At 35.4% G+C, this 24,196-nt stretch overlaps 1 protein-coding gene and 1 long non-coding RNA gene across 13 annotated transcripts in view; one reads left to right on the forward strand and one right to left on the reverse strand.

The window, feature by feature from the left end:
* Positions 1-24,196, forward strand: part of LOC100329070 (Meis homeobox 1) — a 45,911-nt gene that overhangs the window by 14,386 nt on the left and 7,329 nt on the right. For all 11 annotated transcript variants that reach the window (XM_085492087.1, XM_085492109.1, XM_085492113.1 and 8 more), the window contains exons 8-9: positions 7,156-7,301; positions 13,386-13,462. In XM_085492087.1, coding sequence (XP_085348213.1) covers positions 7,156-7,301; positions 13,386-13,462 — 223 coding nt within the window. The remainder of the gene's footprint in view (positions 1-7,155; positions 7,302-13,385; positions 13,463-24,196) is intronic.
* Positions 2,904-3,899, reverse strand: LOC144349659 (uncharacterized). Of its 2 annotated transcripts, none has more exons than XR_013420039.1 (2): positions 3,786-3,899; positions 2,904-3,017 (listed from the first exon to the last, which is right to left on the reverse strand). It is a non-coding gene; the product is annotated as an uncharacterized LOC144349659 (long non-coding RNA). The 2 variants fall into 2 exon arrangements; XR_013420038.1 differs by lacking the exon at positions 3,786-3,899 and adding an exon at positions 3,624-3,706.

Here is a 24,196-nt window from a genome sequence, read left to right on the forward strand (position 1 = left end):
CACTTTATTCTTTTGCCACTATCTCTGTTTCCGACGTCTAGTTTTTCACACTGGAGAGGTTGTTGAGTCTTTTTTAGTGTTAGTCTTTATAAGATCGTTTTCTCCTGCTCACTTAATAAACTGCTAACGTGTACATGTAACTCCACCTCAATGCATTCGTGATATACTCAGATAGTGTAATGAACATTTCATGCCCAGTTCAAGTTCATATAGAAAATCCCCCATGTTCATTTCTAATTGGTATAACTCTTTCCGTTCCTTACCTGGAGGGCACCAGTTGTAGAAATCGTAATGCTCAGCCAACAAGCATGTGATACGTTGTTGTTTTTTTCCTGTTTTTTTTTCATTCCCTCCAGCAGCATTGCTGTTCCACAGAAGACGTTTTAAGAACGTTTAGTTACACGAAAGAACAACAGTATGAATGGGAGTCGTGCAAGTGCCCATTGTGGCTGGACATACATTAGCCAATTGGTTTTGCCTTCTTGATCCCATCGGCTAACTTTGTTCGTATATAGACAGTCTTTGTTTTGGCTGATACTCGATAGGTTTTAAGGACTAATTTTACCATATAAGCTGGACCTTCTGTAAATCAGCGGAAAAAGGCTTTCATTGTTTAATGTTTTTGTAGTAGGTTTTGAAGTTGTTTAGAATATCTGCCCATTCCGTCTAACACCATAACTGAGTAAGGCATCAATGAATTCCGACTTGAATACAACGTGTTTGTTCGCTAGTAGCACATCCCTCGCCAATTGACCCATAGCTGCTTTAATACTCTGTAACAATATGAAAAAAAAGATATTCATAAGTCTTTTGAAACTTTTTTTGTGTCAACAATGTTTTGAATTTTTCATATCCATTTGAGTCCTGTTATATCATAATTGTTTTTTGAGTTTTGAATTTGAGTGTGCAGACACCGAACTCCCTGAAATTATATGTAATATTATTATTTATTTTGGTGGCGAAATCTGCACTCATACCTACTCAATTCACTTCTGCCTTTTTTTTTACCCCTATCTTAGTTTTAATTCTCTGCCACTCTTAGAATAGAATATTCCAATTATTGGGGTAAATAGGGTTGAGAGCGTAGTATGTAAAATATCAACAGACATGACACCCCTGTATTATGCATGTTGCCTCATGTTGCCTCATTTTGCCTACATGGTACCCCTTATATCAAGTCAATTCTCCATGATATTATTACTTAAGCTATTGCGAATTAATTAAGCCATCCAAGCATATATAGAAATAATTGCCCTGTTGATTAGTTTGGTGAATTTTAAAGCATTTTCAAAAATTTGCGACTGGATGAGTGATGCCATTGTTGAATTTTTTTTTTAGTCACATTATGACCCACGAATTATGAATAAATTATAATTTTTTGGGGATGGGGGTCACAAATATTTGTTTTTATCAATTGGAACCTGATTAAAAAAATTCTTTATTTAGAAAAATAATGCCTTGTTAACCTAGGAGTAAAAATAGAACTATCTGAAAATAGGGTGTGTTGGATATTTTATGTTTACATGGTAATTTCATTGATAAAATGGTATCATAGCTGATAGTAGTAATTGTGTCTCTATTTACAAGTTGTATCTAAGAAGTACAGAATTATTTACCAATTTTAATGCCATAAATTTGAGCGATAGAAATTCTATTTCTGAAAAATTCAGGAATTTTTGTTTACCCCTTTGCCAGATGAACATACCCTAGTTTCAAAATGTAAGTGTGGTGGTATCTATCTTGTATACACACAATGGCAATTGTTACAAAATTTGTCTACATATACTACATGGAACCTGAAATTGTAAATGTCTATTACTTTTTAAAAGTGTGAAACAATCGGTGATGTCAGACAGACAATGCTTTCCTGGTCAACTGTAAAGCATTATTTTAAAAATTCTAAATTTTACAGAAACGCTGCCAGTCTAATAAGGTCCACCTAGTGCAATTAAACCTGGAAGGCTGTCCTATGTGGATAAAGCCCCTATCATGACTGCCTTCCAGATAGCATAATGACCCTCGCAGGAGCTCATCTTCCCAAACTTCCCGTTCTTATCACTTCAAACCCAGCCAGACTAATTTTCCGTACAATATTACCATGGCGATCTCACATTCGATGCACATATCAACAGTGAAGATTCTGATAACGAATATTTGCATACCAGAGAAAGATACCAATTGTCTGGTTTAATTTGATTATTTATTTTATTCTATTTTATTTTATTTTTATCCCTCTTTCCCCCTTACTGAAATTGCTTCGCGTTTATAGCATCTCAGTTTGTGGTCTTGTAGCGGGAGGTATTGCGCACTTAGTAGTATATTTTCGTATGCCCATTGATTTTTGCGAGCAAAGAGGTTAAATGGCAACAACCATAAAGACTAAACTATTACAACTTGCTGTTTTAACTCTTAGAACATAAATATAAAAACCGTAGATAATATTGCCAATGATTACATGAATTATTGCCTACTTGCCAAGTCTACTAGTGGGTCATCCGTGCCAATCATTTCTCACTGTTTGGTTGACTTTATGAAATGAAATCTTCCACGAAAATAAAACTTATGTCATAAAGTGGCCTCTTTTTCTTTTATTTATTTTTTCTCAAACTCTCCTTTAATATTTTTCTATAGGTCGTGAAATAGACTTAATGATGCGGTATTGATACAGCTGGCTAGCTCTGTATTGTAGAGAGCTAGTTGATTGACACGGGCTAATCACTGTAGTAGTAATAGAACACTTCATTCCCAATGCTCAACATCCATTGATTAATGGTCCATTTTAGCTTTTTCTTTTGATTACCTTGAAAGTTAGCACACTACGCTAGGTCGGGTCTTCTTCTACAGAAAGTATGGCCCTAAGGTTAGGTTTGCCTCCAGCTTATTTCTTTTTTTCTTCATTCTCATTCCAATCGGCGCTGCTTTTTTTGCTTCGTCTTTTATTCCAACCAATTCGATCAAAATTAGAGCAGCCAACGTTCAGTCAACCTTTACGAAAACCATTTGCCTGTTACTGACAACTGCGAACAAATTAACTTTATTTTTGTTACCATGTAAACACTCTCTTTCCCAACCCCTCTCTCTGGTCTGCTACTGAAATGGTTTATTCCAATCTTGCCTATTTGCCAATATATGCAAAAATGGAAAATAAAAAAATAAGAACAGGTATTTATATGTCTGACAAATATTTTTCTAGCATGATGAAGTCTAGACTGGGGATTTACTGCCGTCCTCATTCTGCGACTGTGTTTCGATCCCTCCATCCTGCTTGTTGTGTGCATGTACTATAACACAGCAAATCCCGAAACGGGTATCTTGCTGTGTAGTGAATGTCGTTTCAGAAAAGTCTAAGCCTGTACTTATTTTAATCTATCATTTAGTGGCATTCCCAACTTGAAAATCCTTCATAAGCAGCTGTGGCACCAGAACGGAGTCAGCTTTGTTGATTTCTCTGCCTTATAATGTTTCGTTCTTCTCTCAACAATTTTTGTAAGCTAGTAAAGAAAGGTGTGAAAGCTAAAATTGAGAAGTCTGAATAAACCGTCCCACGTGAATGCTAAGGTGCCTGATGCAAACAACTGATAAAGAGTGGCATTGGTTAGCATAGAAATTGACATCACTTTCACCTCTTGTTGACTTCTAGGGATGACAAATTTAGAATGAATGTTAAAATACCCCCACCAACAAAGCACACAATTCCACCACGGTTGTTGATTTGCTTCCAAATACCAACAAAAGGCTCTTTTCTCTGTCACCAACGAAAATAGCTACAAAGTAACTTAAAACACCTGCAGTAGTGGGGCACACGTTATGAGCTGTCTATATTGCTTCAAATATATTCACACAGTTTTTCAGTGGTCCAGCGTTAATTATTCATTCGTCTTGCTTCAGTTAGCCTGACCCGTGACCTCAGATATTAATCTTTGACTCAACCAAAGAGAGAAAAGCCATTTTTCATTTTTTTTTGTATTTATCCACCTCTCCTGGCTTAAGAGCAAAGAGCTGTCTTATCTCTTGGTGCTGCTTGTATGCATTTGCCTTGACCTCTGACCTGTAAATGCATTCTTATTGGGCCTTTTACCTTGGTGTACTTTGACCTCCTTTCTCTTTCTCTCCTAACTTCTCTTTAGCTCCCTCCCAAAAAAGAAATCTTTCAGAAAAAAAAAATATTGTGTGAGGAACGGAATGTTAATGACCAAAAGGCCCAGACTCATTTTGCTATGATTCAGCCCAGACACTGTTTGCTATGATTCCGTCACTTCATCACCAGTAGATTCTGCATTTTTTTTCCACAAAATGTCTTTTTTTACTGGAGGTCACTCCAAAAATAAACAACTACAGTATGCCATTATTGTAGCAAAGATTTGGGAGGAGGGGGGTATGACTCTCAGGGTATGATGAAGGATGGCCTGTTGGCTTGTTGCTAAGCAACTCTCTCACATCATCATCATCATCATCAACTCACTACTATACTAAGAGGGAGACTTAGGCTGCGTTATTTGTGGTATCTTGTTTTTTTCTTATCTTCCCACATTATCAGTGTAATTTTTTCTCAGGCTACAGCTATTGCATGGTAGCTTATCTGATATTGTCAGCTAGCCGCTCATTTAAAGTGTTACTGGAATATAGACTTAGAGGTGTCTGCAGTGATCAGAACGCAGATTCACTATCGTTCATTTCCATACACCGCCACTGTACCCAACGGGATCAGTATATACATGGAGATGAAATGGACGTATAGTAGTATACATCCTCAGATAGGATCACAGTCACTCTAATCACGCTTAGAGCTCTTTTTTGCTGTTGCTGTCGTCAGTGTTTTAAAAGAAATTACTGTTGCTACTGCTCTCTCTCTTTTTTTTTTTTATTCTGGCATAGTTTTGGTCTGTTTTCTGAACCTCCTACTTGGTTCCACCACTCGTAAACATAGGGTGTTCATTGTAAACATTTCCGATTTGTTTCACTGCTGTATCTACATCATCCATTACGATCACAACAAGCTCATAAAGTATATTTTTTTAACGAAAAAAAAAGTATGCGTTTAATTCTTAATTTTCATCTGTTTTGAATTGGATTTTTAGGGGTACGAGAAATGGTTGCTGAATCTTTTTTTTTCTTCTTTGTTTAGGTAGATAGGTGTTGGCCACTATGTTCATATTGGCATACTGCCCACATTGACACTTGTTTTATATAAGAGGGAAATATTTCTATATTATCAGGATCTCTGATATACGGCATAAATCATTACGTTTATAATAGTCAGTCTTGACACCAATGGTATGACAGTCTGATAGCACAGACAATCAGGTCAAAACATTCCTTGCTATATAGCTACTAATAATATAAGACAAGATGAAGGTGATTGGTTTAAGTTTATATGCGTACATGTACGGCTCAATTAGTATAACTGCTCAAATTCAACCGATCAAAAAAACAAACTGTGATTGTGAAGTTATGTATTGTATGATTTATGACCAATGAATGGCAAGTACAGGTATTAACGATGCGAAATGTGTTTTTTATATTCATCAATTTGAGTGAGTAATATTTCTTCTGTCTTAACGATAGGGTTTGATTGCTGGCGTCAATTTCACGGTCACGCAATTGTTGGTAGTTTTGAATGATTCTTTGATCCTGCTCATTTAAATTTTTTTTTTTTTTTTTTTACCAAGTAAATATTATATGTGCCCCTCTAAATTGTTATAGATTTTTTCTGATTTTTTTTTTTTTATGCATGTAGGGGGTAAGTGTTTATTTTAAACAGTTTGGGGGGTTGTAAAATATTACTACCCCTTAACTTGGTCAAAAATCTCTTTTATACCATGTTTTCACTCTCCAAAGCATGGATCTCTAAAGGGATTTTATTATGAAAAGAGGATTTTTCTAAAATTGGAAAGAAATTTGTCTTTTTTCCTACATTTCCAAAGAACCATTCATGCAAGCTAGTATGGATGATGATTACCGTGGTCCCATTTTGTGTGAAGGACCTTAATATTGCTCTTACCTGGAATTTGTACAGCTGAGTACTGTTGCCAGAATATTGATGATATATTTCCATATTTAAAGCATACTTTCTCTCAATATATTTTGAAAACTATTTCAGGTTAATAATTATTTAATTATAATGTTGTAGGATTTAAAAAAAAAAAGACAAAGAATTTAATTTTGTTTAAAAACGCAAATATTTCTGTACATTGAATTATCCTCCAGAAGAAAATAAAACTTTCAGTCTATACTGATTTAAATAAAGAATAAAAAAAAGTCTCTGGTTAATTTAAATAGTAAAAGCAATTTGCGACTATTGCCTAACGAAAATGGAGACCGTTGCTTCACACATGACGTGTGCACTGAGTCTTGCTCTCTGCTTTGCACCCTTTGGACTGGCTCATCAATATTTCATCGGCAACCTCTAAATTGGATCATATAATTCTATGTTTATCAAAGAGTTGTAATGCATCATTTAACCACATGCATTTTTATAAACTAAGCAGCAAAGGAATAAATTTATGTTTTCCCAGTCTACCTCCTGAGAGCATTTCTAGTTGATGCGTGCATTTCGCATGGTATTGATTCTCTGATACATTTCAGTAAATTTTTACGTAATAATATGCTGAATAAAAATATATATTTATTTCTTTTTTTTTTCAATTATTCTCCCATTTCGTTAATTTTTTTTTTTACACATTTTCATTACACTTGAGAAGTTGTACCTTTTTTTATTATCTTATTTATTTTATATTATTAAACATTTTCTGCCCTGGAATTTTAGCAAATTTGTTTGAACTGACATTTTCACTAGGTTATTGGATTGATATTGATCCAATTCCATCCGATGATGAGCTAATCCGACTGACTAACTAATTTTTTATCTACAGAATTAAGATGAAAATTATACTCTGTGTTATTATTGGCTTCAAAAAAATGGCCATGTCAATCGGGGTATTTTTACATAAATAATTTTCTGACAGAGTGAAAATTTTGACATGTTATTTTTCTTTCCAATTATGGTGGAAAATAAACACAGGTTCCATTCTAATGAAAGGGATAGGTTTACCCCAGCATTGGTTTTTCTCTTATCTGGCTTTGTCATCTATCTCTTCGGTTTCCAAATTAACTGGTAAAAAATCTCACATTTCTGCGGTATGTTCGTATTTACAGATGGTGGGGTGGATAACAGTATCGGATCAGGGGACGGTACAGGCGAAGAAGACAACGACGAAAGTAGTAAAAGACAGAAGAAACGAGGGATATTTCCAAAAGCAGCTACCAATATTATGAGGGCGTGGCTCTTCCAGCATCTTACGGTAAATTTATATTTATTAATTAATTGTTCATAAAAATAATTAAAATACCATAACCATAACCGGTGTTTCCTGCCACCCCCTGCCATGTCCTACACCTCCCGTTCTCTCCCCCCCCCCCACATTTGCATACACATTCTCCATATCTAGAGCCTTGTTATGTCAATTTCACGATGATATACCAAAATGAATAATTGCTTCTGATTTTTTTGTGTGTACAAATTTTACATAAGCTTATTAGTGTAAGCATAAACTCGCTTTATTATGTCAAAGTAACATTTTTTTATGCTCTAAATTAGGTTATATATTTTCATAATTCTATTGCATGGGTACACAAATAAATTTCAGTGAGTGATTATGGTTTCCGTATTAAGATATTGACTCTCGGTCTTAACCTATTGGTTAAAAAAATCGAGGTGGTAGGGGTGTCAAGCAAAGGCAATCCAGGCACACAAAAAAACATTGCTCTTGGCAGTGTGTCTACAGACAATACATTTTTTTTTTTTCAATCCTTGTAAAAGATGAGACAATGTGTTTTAAAATAGTGGGAAACTCTTATAGGTTATGTGTTATGTGCCGCACTGTACCTGACGAAACTCAGTCTCCTGACACTACTTCACAGCATCAAGAGAATTTGCCCATAACGCAATTCACAGTGTTGTCGTTCATCGGTTGTTGTGTTCGACTAGCGTTGGAGGACAGAACAACCACCAACCATTATGCAATTTGGCAGCGGTGATCTCCTGACCTCTGCCACATTGATTTATGATGCTAAACTCTCCGTGCAATTGGCCCTGTGTACAGCCAGAGCAGACAGCTGCCAGGTTAGACAAATTTATTGCATGTTGTTCGCCAGGGTCTCCCTTCATGGAATAAAATTTGTTGGTTAAATATTTTTTTTTTTGCATTTAATTTAAACAGGTGCTAATTTTGTGATGTTTTTCGGCTAAAAAATTCCGGAAAATGAAAAAAGGAAACACCGGCGCTTCCTTCATAATTGTCAAGTCTATTCGTGTATCATTTTTGTATTGTGTGAAACACTCAAATTACTACAGCTAAAGTTCTTTCACTTCAGCATGCAGGAAAACCCGGTGAAATTGCTCTCTCTCTCTTGAAAAGTATCTGCAGATGAATATACTGCTTCAAACGCATTCACGGAATGTCTTGGCAGCAGTTCCGATTACCTTTCTAAAAAAGTTCATAAAGGAAACTAAGTGTTTTTTATCTATAAATCACATGACATTTCATACAAATGTGGAAAGAGAGAAAAAAAATTGTTATTGTCGCTTGGTTATATATTGCCATTTCAATCTCTGACTTGAGATTCAAAAAGAAACTATATTTGCCTCAGAATTCCTGTGAAATTGCCTTGGGGTAGCCATTTTGTTTTGTGCTAGTTTCTACAAATGATTATATCCCGTTATAAAGTCAACACAAAATTACTATTTTACTGGCAATTTTGTCATTTATATCATTGCAGATAATTTCTAAATGACAGCAATTATGGCATATTCTCTCTTTTAGCCTGTCAACGAATTTGAAAGCAAGTCCATTTTGGAGTGAATTTCATCCTATGAAATGCTGAAAATTGTACCTGGGGTTTGGCTTGTAAATGACATAATAAGCAAAAAGGATTTTAAAAAATAATCAATCACTCAGGCAGATTTGACGACTATTTATTAAGAATATCGGCAATACATTTCCCAAACAACTTTCAAGTTTATTAGCTATAGCAAAGGTGTACAATTCACGTAGTTGGGACAATCCTACCAAACACGTATTTGAAATAAATATGATTTAAAAAAAAAAATATATAATATTTTTAGTGCTCCCTCAATGAGAAGATTCTTGGATCGGTAAAATGGAAACATGTGTACATTTCATACTCTTTTCATGTGAAAAAAAAAAAAAAGGAGATCTTGTCTGTGATGCTAAGTGAAACATACACAGTACCGACTTATAAACATGTGTGTGACTTTATAAATGATAGTTTTCAATGTATAATGCATCAAATATGACAACTGCTTTTGCTGCAGTATTGTGCTGTTTACGCTCCATATGGTCACTGTATAATAGCCTTTACTGCAATTTTACCATTCCAAATCCCCTCTATTTAGATGAACTCTATAGTTGCTTAAGATTTCAGGCAATATAGGTAGGATGCAAAGCTGGTCACTAAAAATAATATGGTCAGCAATTTTTATTTTTGGTCATCCATTATATTTTTTCATTAGCTAAAAATATTTTATAATATTTCTTTCCATTCACATCAGCTCATTGGTCTTGAATATATTGATATTTTGAAAAACTATGAATATATTTTTTTTTTTCATTTAGTTTAACTAGGGGCTTCAATAGCTTGGTAATTCAGTTTTTAATTTCATCATTTATTATTGCAAAGAGGGTTTTTAGATGCGACAAGTGTTACCATGGTGATGAAATTTTGTAGGGTATAAATATGAGAACGCCATCAATCAAGTATCTCATAATCATAATAATATTATAATTTAGCTTCCCTCACTGGCCTCTACCAGAAGCAGTGAGCTTTGGAGGTGTCTTGCTTTAATTGCTCAGTTTTGTGTTAAGGAATACGGTAATTTGAAATAATGGTTGAAAGGGTCTGAAATTCTGGGGATTAAATAATTAAAGATACTTTGGTTAATCATGTGGTTTGCTCGTGGTGCAATGACTCCAGTCGGGAAGACGTACGTACATAGTATTACAGAATATTCGTATTTAGGAACTTTTGGGCAGCATTAACAAAAAATTTAACTAAACAAGAAAACAGTTATTTGTTTTCATTGCTGAGTGATTGACTGCATGTAAACGAGAAGAAAAAAATGAAATATTACCCCTACCCTGATAAAGTATTTTTATTGACTGTTTGTTTGTTGGTAATACCACCTGTAAAAAGTGACAGACCTGACTTATAAATCATGTGACCCTCAAAGGTTAGCCAATTCGAGAATCCGGGTCTTCAGGAGTTAAAACAGTGTTTCAGTAGAGGACACTTGTTGTAGCCGAGACTGTATTGACACAGGAAAGGTGCAGATTAACCCAATTGTGTGTGTGTGTGTGTGTGTGGACACTACATTAGTACCTATGTACATGTGTTGTGTTTTTTCCACCAAGTAGTCAGTGAGAGACAATAGGCCGCTGTTTAATTGATGAGGCACAACCACCACAAATCAGTCTGGACTAACAGCAATGTGTAAACAAGGCTAAACAAGTATGTTTATTTTTGAAGGATAACAGGTTCCCAACAAGACGTATAAATCACAACTTGAGTTAACACTTTAAGTGCTGCTTGAATAGAAAAAGTGATTGAAAAAGCTCATTATACCGAAATAAATGATTTTCACCCTTACCTATACTAGTAATTTTTTATATTCCCTGTGCATTGTTTTTTGTTTATTCTTCTCCTACATGTCACATTTGAAGTAATCGGCACATTTCAACGGACAATGTAAAGATTTTTTCACATTTCCACCACCACCACCAACATCAGCTCCTTTCACTTCTTTCAAAATCCCCTAATTTTTAATGCATTGTTCAATGAAAAATTTGTTTTAAATTTAAAATAGTAGTTTCAACACTCAACTATTGTCCCATTTTTCTCTCAATTCTAAGCCAAATTTAATTAACTAATTTGGATTTGTTATTGTATATGAAAAAGTGATTATGACCCCCCCCCCCCCAAATTTAATACTGTACATTGCTGAAACAAAACTTCCTCTTTGTGTCAAAACTTTTCTCACCCAAGCTATCCTCCTATCCAAACCGAAAGGGCGACTTCGTCTTCGGTTCAACTCTTTTTCTTGCCTGAGACATCTTGTCCTAGCCAAAAAGTCTGCCACTTTCTGGTCAACCTCTTTTTTTTTTGCCAGAGACCAAAATGTCAGCTTTGTCGTTGTGTCAACACTTTTTCTTACCCGAGCCATACCATCCTAACCTGAAAGTCTTAATCGGAATGAGCTGCACACACCGTCCAATTTGCATGCTTAATCTACTATGTCTAATTCGCTAATTCGGCAAGGATGACAAACTCATCTCTCGAGCCGCCGAGAGAATGGAGTGTGTCTTTATCAACTCTCGGGGGACCTACAAGTTCATTGTGCCTTCGCCAGTGCTGTGGCATTTCCTAACAAGCCATAATGCTAAGCGGTGACTGATGAAAAATTCATCACAGTATTTGAAATGTGGAGAAAGAAAAAAAAAACTTCCCTAGCTGGCTGTTATTAATATTTTAAACTGTATTCATATATTCTCCAAAAGTCTCTGTATTTGATAATTGTTTTGAAAGTCGTTGAGATCTCTGGCTGTTTTCTTTTCATTTTTTGTTGTCATCTTTCAGACTGACCTTCCCACTAAAACAACCCTAATGTTTTTTCATAGCCAATAAGAGTATAAGCCGTTTTGCTTTTAGAATTTAATCTTTTGTTGAACTAGAAACATAAACACATGGTATAACAGTTACTTTGTTTTGTACTTTGACTTTGTTTATTCAGAAAGTCAAGTTGAGGAGAAGAAAAAAACTATGGCCTTCTTGATTCCTTTTATACTACTTTGCATGGATTGAAGGACTATCTAGTCATATAATTTAACATGAATCTGCTAATGTCTAGCGAATGGAAATCATTGTGTTTTGCCCATCATTTATTTTTAGTAGTCGTTCAGATCATTTTAGGATACAATTAATGGGAATTCTCCCTACTTTAGGATCGTGATTTAAGGCCATCAGTTGAAATTGATTGTTTCTTTGACATTGTTAAGAAAGACAAAAGTTCAAGTTTACATTGATTTTCATGTGTAAATATTTGTTTACAAAATTATTTCTCTGATTCAAATTTTTGAATGTTTAGGATTTTGCAAAGTTAATATTTTAAAATTATTTTAAAAATAAAAAAGTATTTGTTGTTGCATATGTTACATACATTAATTGTTACTGTATTAACATATTGTACTTTGATAAATAACAGAGTTGTTTTATAATTGCAATGTTCCACTTTTGTGCTCTTACATTAGAGAATGCTGTATACTTTTTCAAATCAATTGTTATACTATGTATTAGATGTAACTTAGTTAATGACAACAAGTCAATTTTTCCCATTCTTCAAAAATGACAAACAGTATTTTAAGAGTTATCAGTGAAGAAATTTTACCTCATTGTCCAGGGCTTTCTTTAATTAAATGATATAAAATAACTTTTCAAAAAGACACTTTTTCTGTTTGTGCTACTGTTTGTGCTACATTATCGTGGACTGATTTATTACAATTATTACCACAGTTGCTTCAATAAGATATACCCAGTTACTGACACTAAAACCAAATCTCCTCCTGATACTCCACCCCAGCTCCCTTAAATATGCATCCTGAAAGTCCATATTAGTTAATTGAATTGAAAACATTTGCTAACCGTAAGGTATATACACACAGATACACATCTGAAATTCACATATGCTCTTTCCCACATACTAACATCAATTGTGAGGTCTGTAAAAAACATTTTAATTGTGGATTTACTGTCCTTTAATTAAGATGCTAATTGACCTATAATAGCTCGATTAATAGGACGACAGGAAAGCCACTTGGCAGTTTACTGCTTCTGCAACCAAAGTATAATTTATTTCACACTCAAAAAAGGGCGGGTGTCCTGCATATTTGAATGGTTCTATGAGAATTATTCTCTCTGTGTAAAGACAACTATAAAAAGTTGTTTACTGGCAAAAATAGAACGCCTAAAAATAACAAGTGTCTGATGGTGAATGGTTTGTTTTCAAAGCAGTCAGTTAGTCAGCGTATGATTTTTGACACAAATCAGGAGCTTAACCTAAATCCCCTATTCAGGGCAGTTTTCATGATCTGAACGACTCGCCATTGATTGGGCTCCGATTTGCATTGAAAACGATTTGTTGTCTACATCCCAACTTTCCTTTCATTCAGATCTTTCCATACAAAACTCTAAAAGTAACACTTATTGATTGAGGTCGCCTGGTTTGGTGGATTTTAACGTTATTCTGCACGACAACAAAGCATTTTTTTTTTTCTAATCCCCATTTTCACTGTGTCTTTTGTTCATTTTTATAGCACCCCTACCCTTCAGAAGAACAGAAAAAACAATTAGCCCAAGATACTGGTCTAACTATTCTGCAAGTCAATAACTGGTAAGGCCGATTCACTCTTTGTCTTTTTTGTTTTCATTCCTGTGTATTTTTCCTTTCTCAGGGTTGAGTCTTATTGCACTATGAATGAATCAGTGGTGCAGGGGGACACTAAAACTTTTTAACGTTGTATATGTGTGTGTATTTTCTTATTCAGTTCTATTTTTTTTTAATCTGTTGTAATTACTGTCAACGAAAGCTTTAATTGGACCATAAAAATAGAAAAAAAGTGTCGTCATGCCATTAAATTTTGTCAATCCGACATTTGGTTGTGTCCGTACGCATGAGTAGACTCAAAGCTTTTACAACTGAGCTTTTCACTTTATCTTCTTTTTACTTTAATTTTGAATGAAAGTGAGTGAGGAAGAGATTGTAGCATTGAATGCCAGCAATGTAAAACGCTGAATACTATTATATAGTGGCTGTAAATGTATTTGACAGTTTTGTCAATGACAACAAATTTAAAAAAAAAAATTGCATCGAAGATTTTTCATGTTTCAGTTATAACATTCAAAAACAGAGTCTATCCTGAAACGTATCCATCACAAAGTGTGCGGAATTCACCTCCTTATTGCGTTTTCCATTTGAAGTTTGATACTTAAATTGCAAATTGGTTCTTATTTTAAAAGGGGGTTCAGTGAGTTTAAGTTAGAGAAATGATCTAAGTTTGTTGCCCTGGTTGTTCCTGTGAGTCCCAAGTGTATAACTGAAATGACATGTCATGATTGATGTTTATGGTGGAAGGCTACATTCTCTTCTGGTATGTCTGCTATGACACAAGTAGATATCCCTGAGTGGGCTCACCGATTACAAAAAAAAAAAAAATGCCAGTTTCATCTAACTATAATTAAACAACTTTCTGGGCAAGTGATTTCATCTTTACATATGGTTATTAGCAGTTGACAAGGATTGCATCACAGTCTTGTGAATTTTCATGTAGTCCTGTTTTTAAAAGCAGAGGTTTTTTTTGGGGGGGGGTTGTTATTAGAAGGTGGGGGTTTTACCATTCATTTTAATGAAGGAAGCCAGTACGGAAGTCAAATTTGTTGTTAAAGGGAAATATCTTGGGTTTCATGCGCTAATGTGGCGGAGTTTTGAATTTCCTCAGGGCTGGGGGATGAGCTGGAGACTACTGTCATTAAAAGGACACCAGATACAAGCCAAAAACCTATTTGTAGACATATACTCAAGGTCAGCCAAGCTAATGTGAGTCTGGCAGTGCTCCCCTCTTTAATTACATACTTAGAAATTTCTAGATTCAGCTGGAGCGTGGATGATTAAATTGTTCCCCCTCTATGTTGGTGGAAATTCTTCCAATGATATGATCCTAACTACTCCCGCTAAATTTAGATATTTGGTTGTTAATGTGTTTTAAGAAACACTGGCAAGTATTGTTATGATTAGATTCTAATCACGTTTCCTTTTAACCCCAACCAGTTTATGAATCTGAAATTGCATTTGGTAAATTGGTAGTTTATTTTGTGTGGTTGTGCATGATCCTAAAGATTTATTTTTATTTTTTTATGGTTGTGACCACTTGAATAAATTTGATCTCACTTTGCCTACTTCAGTTATCATAAAATTATTAACACTTTTAAATATTTGAATTTATGATGTGTTTGCTAAACATTTTATGAGGGGGGAAAAAAGTGTCTCTGTGTTATTTGTTTGCAGCAGACATTATAAATATATTCTCCAGTGTGTTCTGTCATTTGAGGGAGGCGGAGCAAAGGTGGGAATTCCTGTCCCAACAGAGCTCAACTTCTAGGCGAGTAGTGATGACAGAGAAAGTGTGGGACTCAGTGGCAGGCAAGCTGATACTACACAGTTCTTTGACAAGGCAACTGTTTTGGGTGTCACTTTCATTGTTAGACTGGTGGATTTCACAAGAATAGCTGTGTCATCCTACAATTCTGTCCTGTCAGTCACAATGTCATGGGGGCGTTCGCGACACCGTAGGTGCTCTTTAGAATTAAAAAAAAAGAGCAACTTGTTTCAAAAGTGTGGTTAAATCACCTACTGTAATCGAAACACTCGAGAGTAATGGAAAGAGAGTAAAAGAACTTTGCAAAAACGGTGCTCGATAATGTGAGAAAAGCAAATCCCTGAAGTTTGAACGATTTGATCAGTCCTGTTAACTAGCCAACTATTATAAACGCTTATACCATGTGCTACATCACAGTGGTGGAATGTGCCAACAAACTATCAAACATGTTGTCACAATGATGCAATTGGGGGGGGGGATGTTAAAAATCATTGACACCTCTGTGCTATTTACAGTGATGATTTCTTCTCGATTTCATTGGATAACTTCTTTATTGAGAGTGTTAGTGGTATATTTTTCAGCAGGTTACACCATGCTATGGCATTAAGAGTGAAAAAAAAGCATGTGTTGAATTGTGGTGCCATTTAATGCTAATTTTATGGTTGTACCACACTACACCAGCCAAGCGAATGATTAATGAGGCCAAGTCTCTGACAGGCTTTGGGGGTATTGTAATTTCCACCATCTGAAAGCAGTGAGTGCACTAGCAGCAGATACCCGCTGTACTTTGCACTAGTTTTTACCAACAATTAAATGGGAAAGTATGCTTTTATTGATATCCCTCCAACTCTGTCCTATAAACTTTCTATCTGTTTGTAATTTGCTCTCCATGGCATTTTCAGCAATCTGAATCAACAAAATTCCATTCACACCACAGATGGGAGGGAAAAGAAAAAAAACAAAATCCAGAAAGTGTTGGCGACCATAGTAACTGTCAGTCTTATAATGCATGAAGTGGTTTTCCTTGATTTATCATAAATCATTTTTGAGTGTTGCCACTGCCACCACGAGAAAACCCCACTCTGGTTTTATGTTATGTTTAACGAGAACTTGATGAAAGTATGTGTCCAATTTGGCTGCTGGGGTGATTCCAGTTTTACAGCCATGTCACTCTCTTGATAGTGAGATGACAACTGTAGACTAGTGCCTCCCATCCCTCACTAAATGCATCCACCCCCTTTTGTAAAAGAGATTCCTGATAGCTGCCTCTCAAGTGACTGTGAGAGTGTCCTTGTCCAGGCTGTAAATTGTGTCTTAGAATAATTAATTTGCTGGCTATTCAGATAGAAGCTTATGTCAACAGTTGAGAGTTATTTTCTATGCTAAGTAGGTTTACAGTAAGAGACTGTACCAGGAGCCGATATTGCTCCATCTGGAGGAGCTTACTGCATATTCATGAGAGGGGTGTGTTTGTTTATTGCTTTTCATTTGGACCTCCAACTACTTTCCTGTGCAACTGTAATGTAGTGGCTAAACAAACAGGCTAGCTAGCTTGCCTATACCTACAGAGGATAAATGTACAGCCAGCTATAATGTAGAGTAAAGTTTCTGGTGCTATATCATGGCTGAAAGGCATGCCTCTCCAAGTGAAAGGTCACTCCTGAGTCTCCATCACTACAGATAGTGATGGCTATGACAAAATTGTTATTTTAATAGTTATGATTAAAACAAACATAGGTGTGAATGAATAGAGAAAATCTCCATGAAAATTGCTCAACTATGTAACTCTGTTACTCTAAAGCTTAATTCTTTCTGGAGGTTAATGTGTAAACATGCCTTTCCTTTGAAAGAAGTTACTATGATGGAATAGTCAGAAAAAATGGTGATGATTCCTCTTTTTTCACACCGACCCTCTTTGCATGGCAAATGCTAGCTATAATATTTTGCAACATTTCCGTGGGAATGCTGCTTTGAATTCCGGGGGCCCGCTAAGCTTAGAGTAGCGCTAGGACACGGTACTAAGTGCCATTGACTTGTGCCCCAGCCTCTGTGTATGTAATGCAAACAGGCATGTTTGCGTTTGGGAACTTGGATGGTAGGTCGTGCCAGTGAACCATTGTACTGAGCGGGATTAATACTGAGGCCGTTATTGTCCCAATAAATCGCAGAAACTAATAAGTGGAATTGATCCTAGTGTCAAAGAAAGGGAGTATGTTTGCCCTAGTAGGAGTTAGCACAACAGCAGAATAAACTTTTCAAGAAGGCCAGGCAACCCGATCTGAGATCACTTCATCATTCCAGAGTGTGTGCTTTGTGCGGTGCTTGGTACTAACGACTGTTTTATACTTGTCAGGTACTGCTAAAGAAGGTGGGTGGCTAAAATGCTCAAAAGTGTGCTTTAAGTAGGGAGTACTCTTTGAATGCCTAGACATTATTAATCCACTATACAACCCTGTCTTGACCTGCCTATCCATGGCCTCGTCCATATCATTTGCGTTACGCAGTTGAAAAAAATGTGAGATCATAGTATTCTTAACAAAGCACTTTGGGATAATAATTAAAAAATGTCATTAAACAAATTGTGGATGGATCATATCAATAAATGAAATATAAATTGTTTTGGGGTAGCCTCTTCAGGGAACAGCCATCAGAGAGAGGCTCTGATTGGCTGAGAAAATCATCTTTTAGAAGAGGCTTCAAATTTTGTTGTTGTTTTTCATAAATAAACTTTATCAGATTTCTTCTGTGGTTAGTCACAACTTAATACTATGACGAAAGTATAATAGTATGTTTTTCCGTGAAAATGTACAAGTGTATAATGCATTTTCTTGCTGTAAAAAAAAAAAAAAAAAAGATTAAGAAGAAAAAAGTTGTCACTAACCATAATTGGTCAGTCAAATCGGTTGATGTGTAGCCGAGGGTCCAGTTGGACAAAAGACCAATTAGAGACTGCTGCCAGATTGTGAGCGAATCACCACAGACTGTCTGTGCCAAGTTGGTAAAGCCAGACAGTAGTAATGAGACATAGTTAACAGAGCAACAATTAGACAAATCCGTTGACGAGTCATTCATTTAATGCTTGGCTTGAGATAATAGCCTTTATGATATATATATAATATATATAAAAAATAAGTAAAGTCAAAACTTTTGGTGGAAACACTTTTATGTGACTGATTACTGAATCAAGCTATAGGGAATGGTCTAAGTGCTTTTTCCACCCATGCAGGTGTGCATGGCTGGTGTAGAGTTGACACTCGTGCTCAATTTGATCGCTGCATTCTCATAAAGCAAGCCCAAACTGCTTCAAGAGTAATGACAGCCTATAATTATGAGCTTTAGTGTAAAGTGCGCTTAAAGACGTCTACAATTGCAGATACAATTAGTCAGAGAAAAGGAGTAAAATGCCATTTCAAAAAAAAAAAAAGTTGAATAGTTACAGAAAAGAAATGTATAGTCCATCCTTATAAGTCCGAGCATTGGTTACCATAGTGACTCCCAGGGGTAGATAAACAGTAATAGATTCACCTTCCCTAAGAGGAGAAAGTGTGTAGTCACTTTGTACTTGATAGGCACAATATGGTCATCTTTGGGAATAGTTGCAACATTTTTGTACAAAGTTTCTTTTTTCTCAATTTGTTATAGTTGAGCTGAAATGTTGTTTCATTTCATTTTCAACAAAATGGTCTATCTGTATTAATTAGTCAGTGTCCTAATGAATTATTTAATTTCAGTCCTCAGTTGATAAAGTTCCTAAATTTTTTTACTTTCATTATCAGACTGATCAGTAATTTTTTTTTTTTTCTTGACTTGGTTATTCCTTCTTCCGACATTTTGTTTTTTTTTCCGCCAAAATTTTAAATGTCATAAACTGGCATATAGTTGCCAGCCATATTGGTTTTTCTATTTATCTGTGCGAGTCAGTGTATGGGATTTAACCATACAGCAGTTATTTTATATAATATATGCCGCTTATGTTTGTTTGTGTCATAGTATAAATTTACCCATGACAATTGTGGGCTATGTAACATTTATCCCACTGAAATACTTATACTTGCATTTAATCTGATAATACTGTGAAACTTACTCAAAAGTCTGAAATTCTCTCTCTTCAGAACTATGGTTATAATTGATCACAAGTATTTGTAACATTCTTCAAGTATCTTGAAAGAGATTTTTTTTTTAATAATGAAAACGACTTGGATTGGATTGTTGCCATTTTGGTTTAAATCCGCATTCTCGCATAACCCTCCAAAAAAATCATTTTGTAAATGGAAGAGAATAGCAAATCTCATTTCTACGCTGTATTGCCCTCGATTGATTGGCATTCCAGTTTAATCATTTGAATAACAAATCTATAAACTTTTAGATCCTTGTCAATCTTGAAAATGAAAAGATTTTTTTTCTCTCATTCTCATCTTAAAAGGTCCTTGTGTCATTTTTGTTATTGCAAAAAATGCAAGGAAAATTACGTCTCATCGGCGGCTAGTTATATCAATATAGGGTTTTTGTTGTTGTTTTTTCATTTCGATTGAGGATGGAAATGATTATCAATTAAGATAAAAGGGAGAATAGTGATGCTAATATTAAAGGTAATGAACGAAAAAATAAAATTTCATATTTCGACAATCACTGCTGATGGCTTTGTGAAAAAAAACGAGAAATAGTCAATCACTGGCTGCGAGAGTTACCTGTGATTACTAGTCATATTTGCATTGTGCAAGTCATTACTGCTATGAATGCGCAGAGAGTAAAAAAAAAAACTGCCTATTACATTAACCACCATTTGACGATACCATTCATTTATGTGTATACACCATGGGTGTATTTTTATTAGCGTTTTGTTCTCTGTGTATCTTTTTCATCAAAGATAAAGAATTGACCAAGATTGGAGTATAAGGATGAGGAATATTTTCCTGTGCTGTGTAATTTACGACTGATAATTTAAAAACCACAATAGGCACGATCCTGAGCGAGAATGGAGAAAAGCGGCCTACACTAATTGAGGTTACCTCCTCCCCCCTTTTATAAGGAAAGAAATTTATAAATGCCCGGATAAATGTTGTAATCGCTAATGGCTGTATATTTTTGGTGAAAAAAAAAACACAACAGTGGAATGCTATTCATTTCATAATAGCCTTATATTGTTAACCCAACTTTGGGATGTCTACTTTTAAAAAAAAATGTAGTCATAATTATCAAATAAGAGATTTTTTTGTAATATTAATAATTTACATATCTAGGTAGCCATCTTAAATTGCAACCCATTAATTTATTTATTATTAGATAACAATATTTGTTTTCTACCAAAAAGTGTCAAAATATTTAATTTGAATGTTTGTGATATTGGGTGAATTTGTGTGAAGCTAACTTGCAGACCAATGTGAATAAAAAAAAAAGTATCTGAAACCCTCAGAAAGCCTGACATATTTCAAGGACTATGTACTGAAAAGGAGTGTAGTCGCCTCCAGTCACAAAGTTTCTCTATGTTTTGCTGTTTAACGGTATCTTTAAGCCGTTCCGTTCTTTTTTCCTCTTCTCTGTTGTTTTAATAAAGCACTCTATTAACTCGTCCAGTTTCTCTGTATTAGTTAAAAAAAAAAATGTGCCTTCAGGGTAGAAACTTTGGATGATTGTGCAGTATTGGTACTAATTATACCTTTTTACTGGTTTGACACATTGTTTTGCTGAGTTTGACAGAGAATGTTTTCATTTGATAAAAAAATCATTAAAAATAGTGACATAATTCTCATAACTGTTTACGCAGCCTGTCAAGCCAAATTACACCTGACACCATGCCTGCCAGCCATGGAGATGTGATTAAGTCAGACACCTTCGCTCTGTTTAGGATGAATTTTTCTGATCGCGTAAATAAAAAATATTTATCAAAAAAAACAAAAAAACAATAGGTTATATGGCTTGTTTTCCTGTGCATTCCTGAATTTATGCATGTATAATTTAATTAATTGTGGCCTGCTCTTGTTCTTTTGTCTCCAGCATTGCTATCTATGTATGCCTTGTGGCTATCTTATGATTGAGAACTTTAGTTTTTGTCATTTTTCTTTTTTTTCCTTCCTTCTTTCTGTATTTTTTTTTCTTCTTTGTCCCGGTGGCGTTTTGACCCAACTTGGAGCCGATATGATTGCACATCGTCTACTACTCACAGCGAATTAAATTGTCTGGCTGATGAAGTTTACTTGCCCATTTTCCAACTGGAAACAGTATATTAATAGGAATTCTCTGTTGGCCACTGCAAGGATGCTTCTCGCCAGGAAAAGAAAAATCACATCCTACGGTACAAGCCGAGATTGCATAAAAGGCATCCATCTCGCAGAGGGATTTGCAATGACCCTTACCTACCCAGTATACTCTGATTTAATACCATCGTCTGAGATTACAACTAATTCCCTTAGCCAAAGCCATCCTCCATTTTTCTATTAGTCCTGATTATAAAGACGAATGCCATAAATCCACGCTGGAAAAATACTTGCATTAAATGAACCATTTTAGGATGGGAAGGGGGGGGGGGGTATCACTTTCCCAGCACTGAGTACTAGTATGTGTATTTTTTCATTATTTAGAAATAAACCCAATTTTTGATTTTAATCCAAGCCTGGGATTTTGTGCTTGTTGTCTGATTGCATTGGTCTTTGTTCTTATGTTCAGCTGTGCTCTCTGAATTGAGATTATTGTCGGGCCGTAAACGACTCGTTTTCCATGCTATAATTTGTCTGTCATTTCGGGCTTCTGTACGCCTCATCAAAATTGAATTTTACCGACAGACTGGAGGCACTGCAATCTTGTCCCCCTCCTACTTTAATAACAGTTCAGACAGAATTTCACACTGGGGAGAGTTTCTCTTTTGTTATTTTTGTTTTTGGCATTTCATATTTCCAATCATTATAGTTTCACTTAAAACTGGTTGTTGATGATCTGTGACCAGACATATACAGACTTTTTTTTTTTAATACATGTTATTCCACTTGAAATTGTCAAGAGCATTGTATAAGCCATTTTCAAGAGGTGAGGGGAGGGTTTATGATGTGTATTTCCCCTGCACACATACACACGTTAGATTTCTTTATCCACCTGTTATCATTGTGCTGGATGAAACTCTAGCCGCTGATCTGCGCTAATGACAAAGCTGCAATTTGCTTGATTATGTGCAGTAGACGTGCCTGGGGGGAATAGTTTACAGAACTCCGGGCTTTGTGTTGATGTGGGGGTTTATTTAGGCGACTTTGCGCTCGCATCTATTCTGACTTATTGAAGCATGTATAAAAGGCATGTTGCTGAAATAGTCTTCTGCCAGCAAGTTACTTGTAATATAGAATCTCAATAAAAGGTTCATTTGTTTGTTTCCGCTTGGCCTTCTGACTATACCATCCCTGCCTTTAACAAAAAGAAAAAAGAAGTTAGATAAAACAAAAAGAGGGTGTGTACGCAGTGAGTATTGTGGCGCCTCCAAGGCACTGATGCTTAATAATCTCGGCAGCTAAGCGCATTAGGCTGCACTAGGATCTCATTCAACCAGCAGTTTGCAACAGGAATTTTTTTTTTTTTAAACCTGTGGGATACTCTTCTTTGGATGGTGTGTTGTTGTTTACTTGTTAGGGTACATGTTTTGTTTTGGACCAGTGATTTTAGCTGAGACCGGGCATTCAGAATCTCCCCCCCCCCTCAAGATTATGGGATACCCGTTTTCAGGAAACTAAAGTAAATTAGTGGATAGCATTGGTTCATTACTAAGGGATTCATTGATGTTTATTTTGTTGTAGATATTTATTTACAGTTATATCTCATTTTCTGTGGGTGTACTGCACTGGGGCTTAAAACATGGCTACCATATTAACTGCTTCTACTGCTTTGCTAACACCCCGTATTATTCAAAAACTGCCCATTCATCGGCTCAAACTACCTCCATTCATACCCGCTGAATTTGGTGGTAAACGAGCGAGTCGACTGGCAGACTGCCAGAAAGCGACGCCTACACTGGTTGATTTATTCGCCTTCCCCTTCCCCCCCTCACCTGAGTAATGAAATCGTAAACACTCAAACATGGCTGTGGTATTTACCTAATGATTATGTAAGTGATTGTGTCATAATTCAATTATTTCATATTTGTCCAGCGTCCAATAACTTTACTAGGGATAGGGAGAGTGGAGTATAATAAAACTAACAACGATAAAAATGATGTTATGGTAGTTGCCTAAAAAATCAAAACTGGTCATGCAAATACATGTTTTCACATGTTTTTTTTAAACTACCAGTTTATTTAAGTATATTTGTAAAAAATATCCAGGATAAGTTTTTTGTTTTGTTTTTGTTTTTCTTTTGAAAATCATTGAAAAATATTGTGTTGACCTGGTTGAACATGTCTGGTTCATGTTTGCCAACACAATCTTTTAGAATTCAATACCAATGTCACATATGTATAGCCATGAATACTTACAGTTGAATGGAGTCTCATCTCTAAAACTGATTTTTGATGACGACTGACTAGAAATGGCTTGGTTATGTGTAATGTCATGGTTGTCTAGAAGAAAATAAAATTTGAAAAATAAGAAGATTTAAATGTGTCAGATTTTATAGTTCATTTTTCTATAATCCCCTCTGCCCCTCAATAAAAAGCAATAACCCCTATATTTCAGACAATGTGATATTGATTCTCATAGGTTGGCTGGGTCACTCTACTGGGAAAAAAGGGGTGGGGAGGGTCAAAATTGTAAGCTGCTTAAGGGGATTGGTTCATGGACATCATTTTTGTTTCCCTTCACAAAGTGACATGCCCCTCACTGAGTTGATCTATTTTTAGCGCATAACTGTCATAATTAAAGCCTTAAAAAAAAAAAAAACTTAAAAGTGTTTCTAGAAACCCAATTCGGTCATTCCTTTCCGAAAGAGATGTTTTCTTGTCAGCATTGTATAAAAAGCAATACATACAGTGATTGAGTAATTCGCTGTTATTTGCAAAA

Source organism: Saccoglossus kowalevskii, chromosome 2 (genome assembly GCF_978046115.1).
Source record: "Saccoglossus kowalevskii chromosome 2, keSacKowa6.1, whole genome shotgun sequence".
Taxonomy (NCBI): Eukaryota; Metazoa; Hemichordata; class Enteropneusta; family Harrimaniidae; genus Saccoglossus; species Saccoglossus kowalevskii.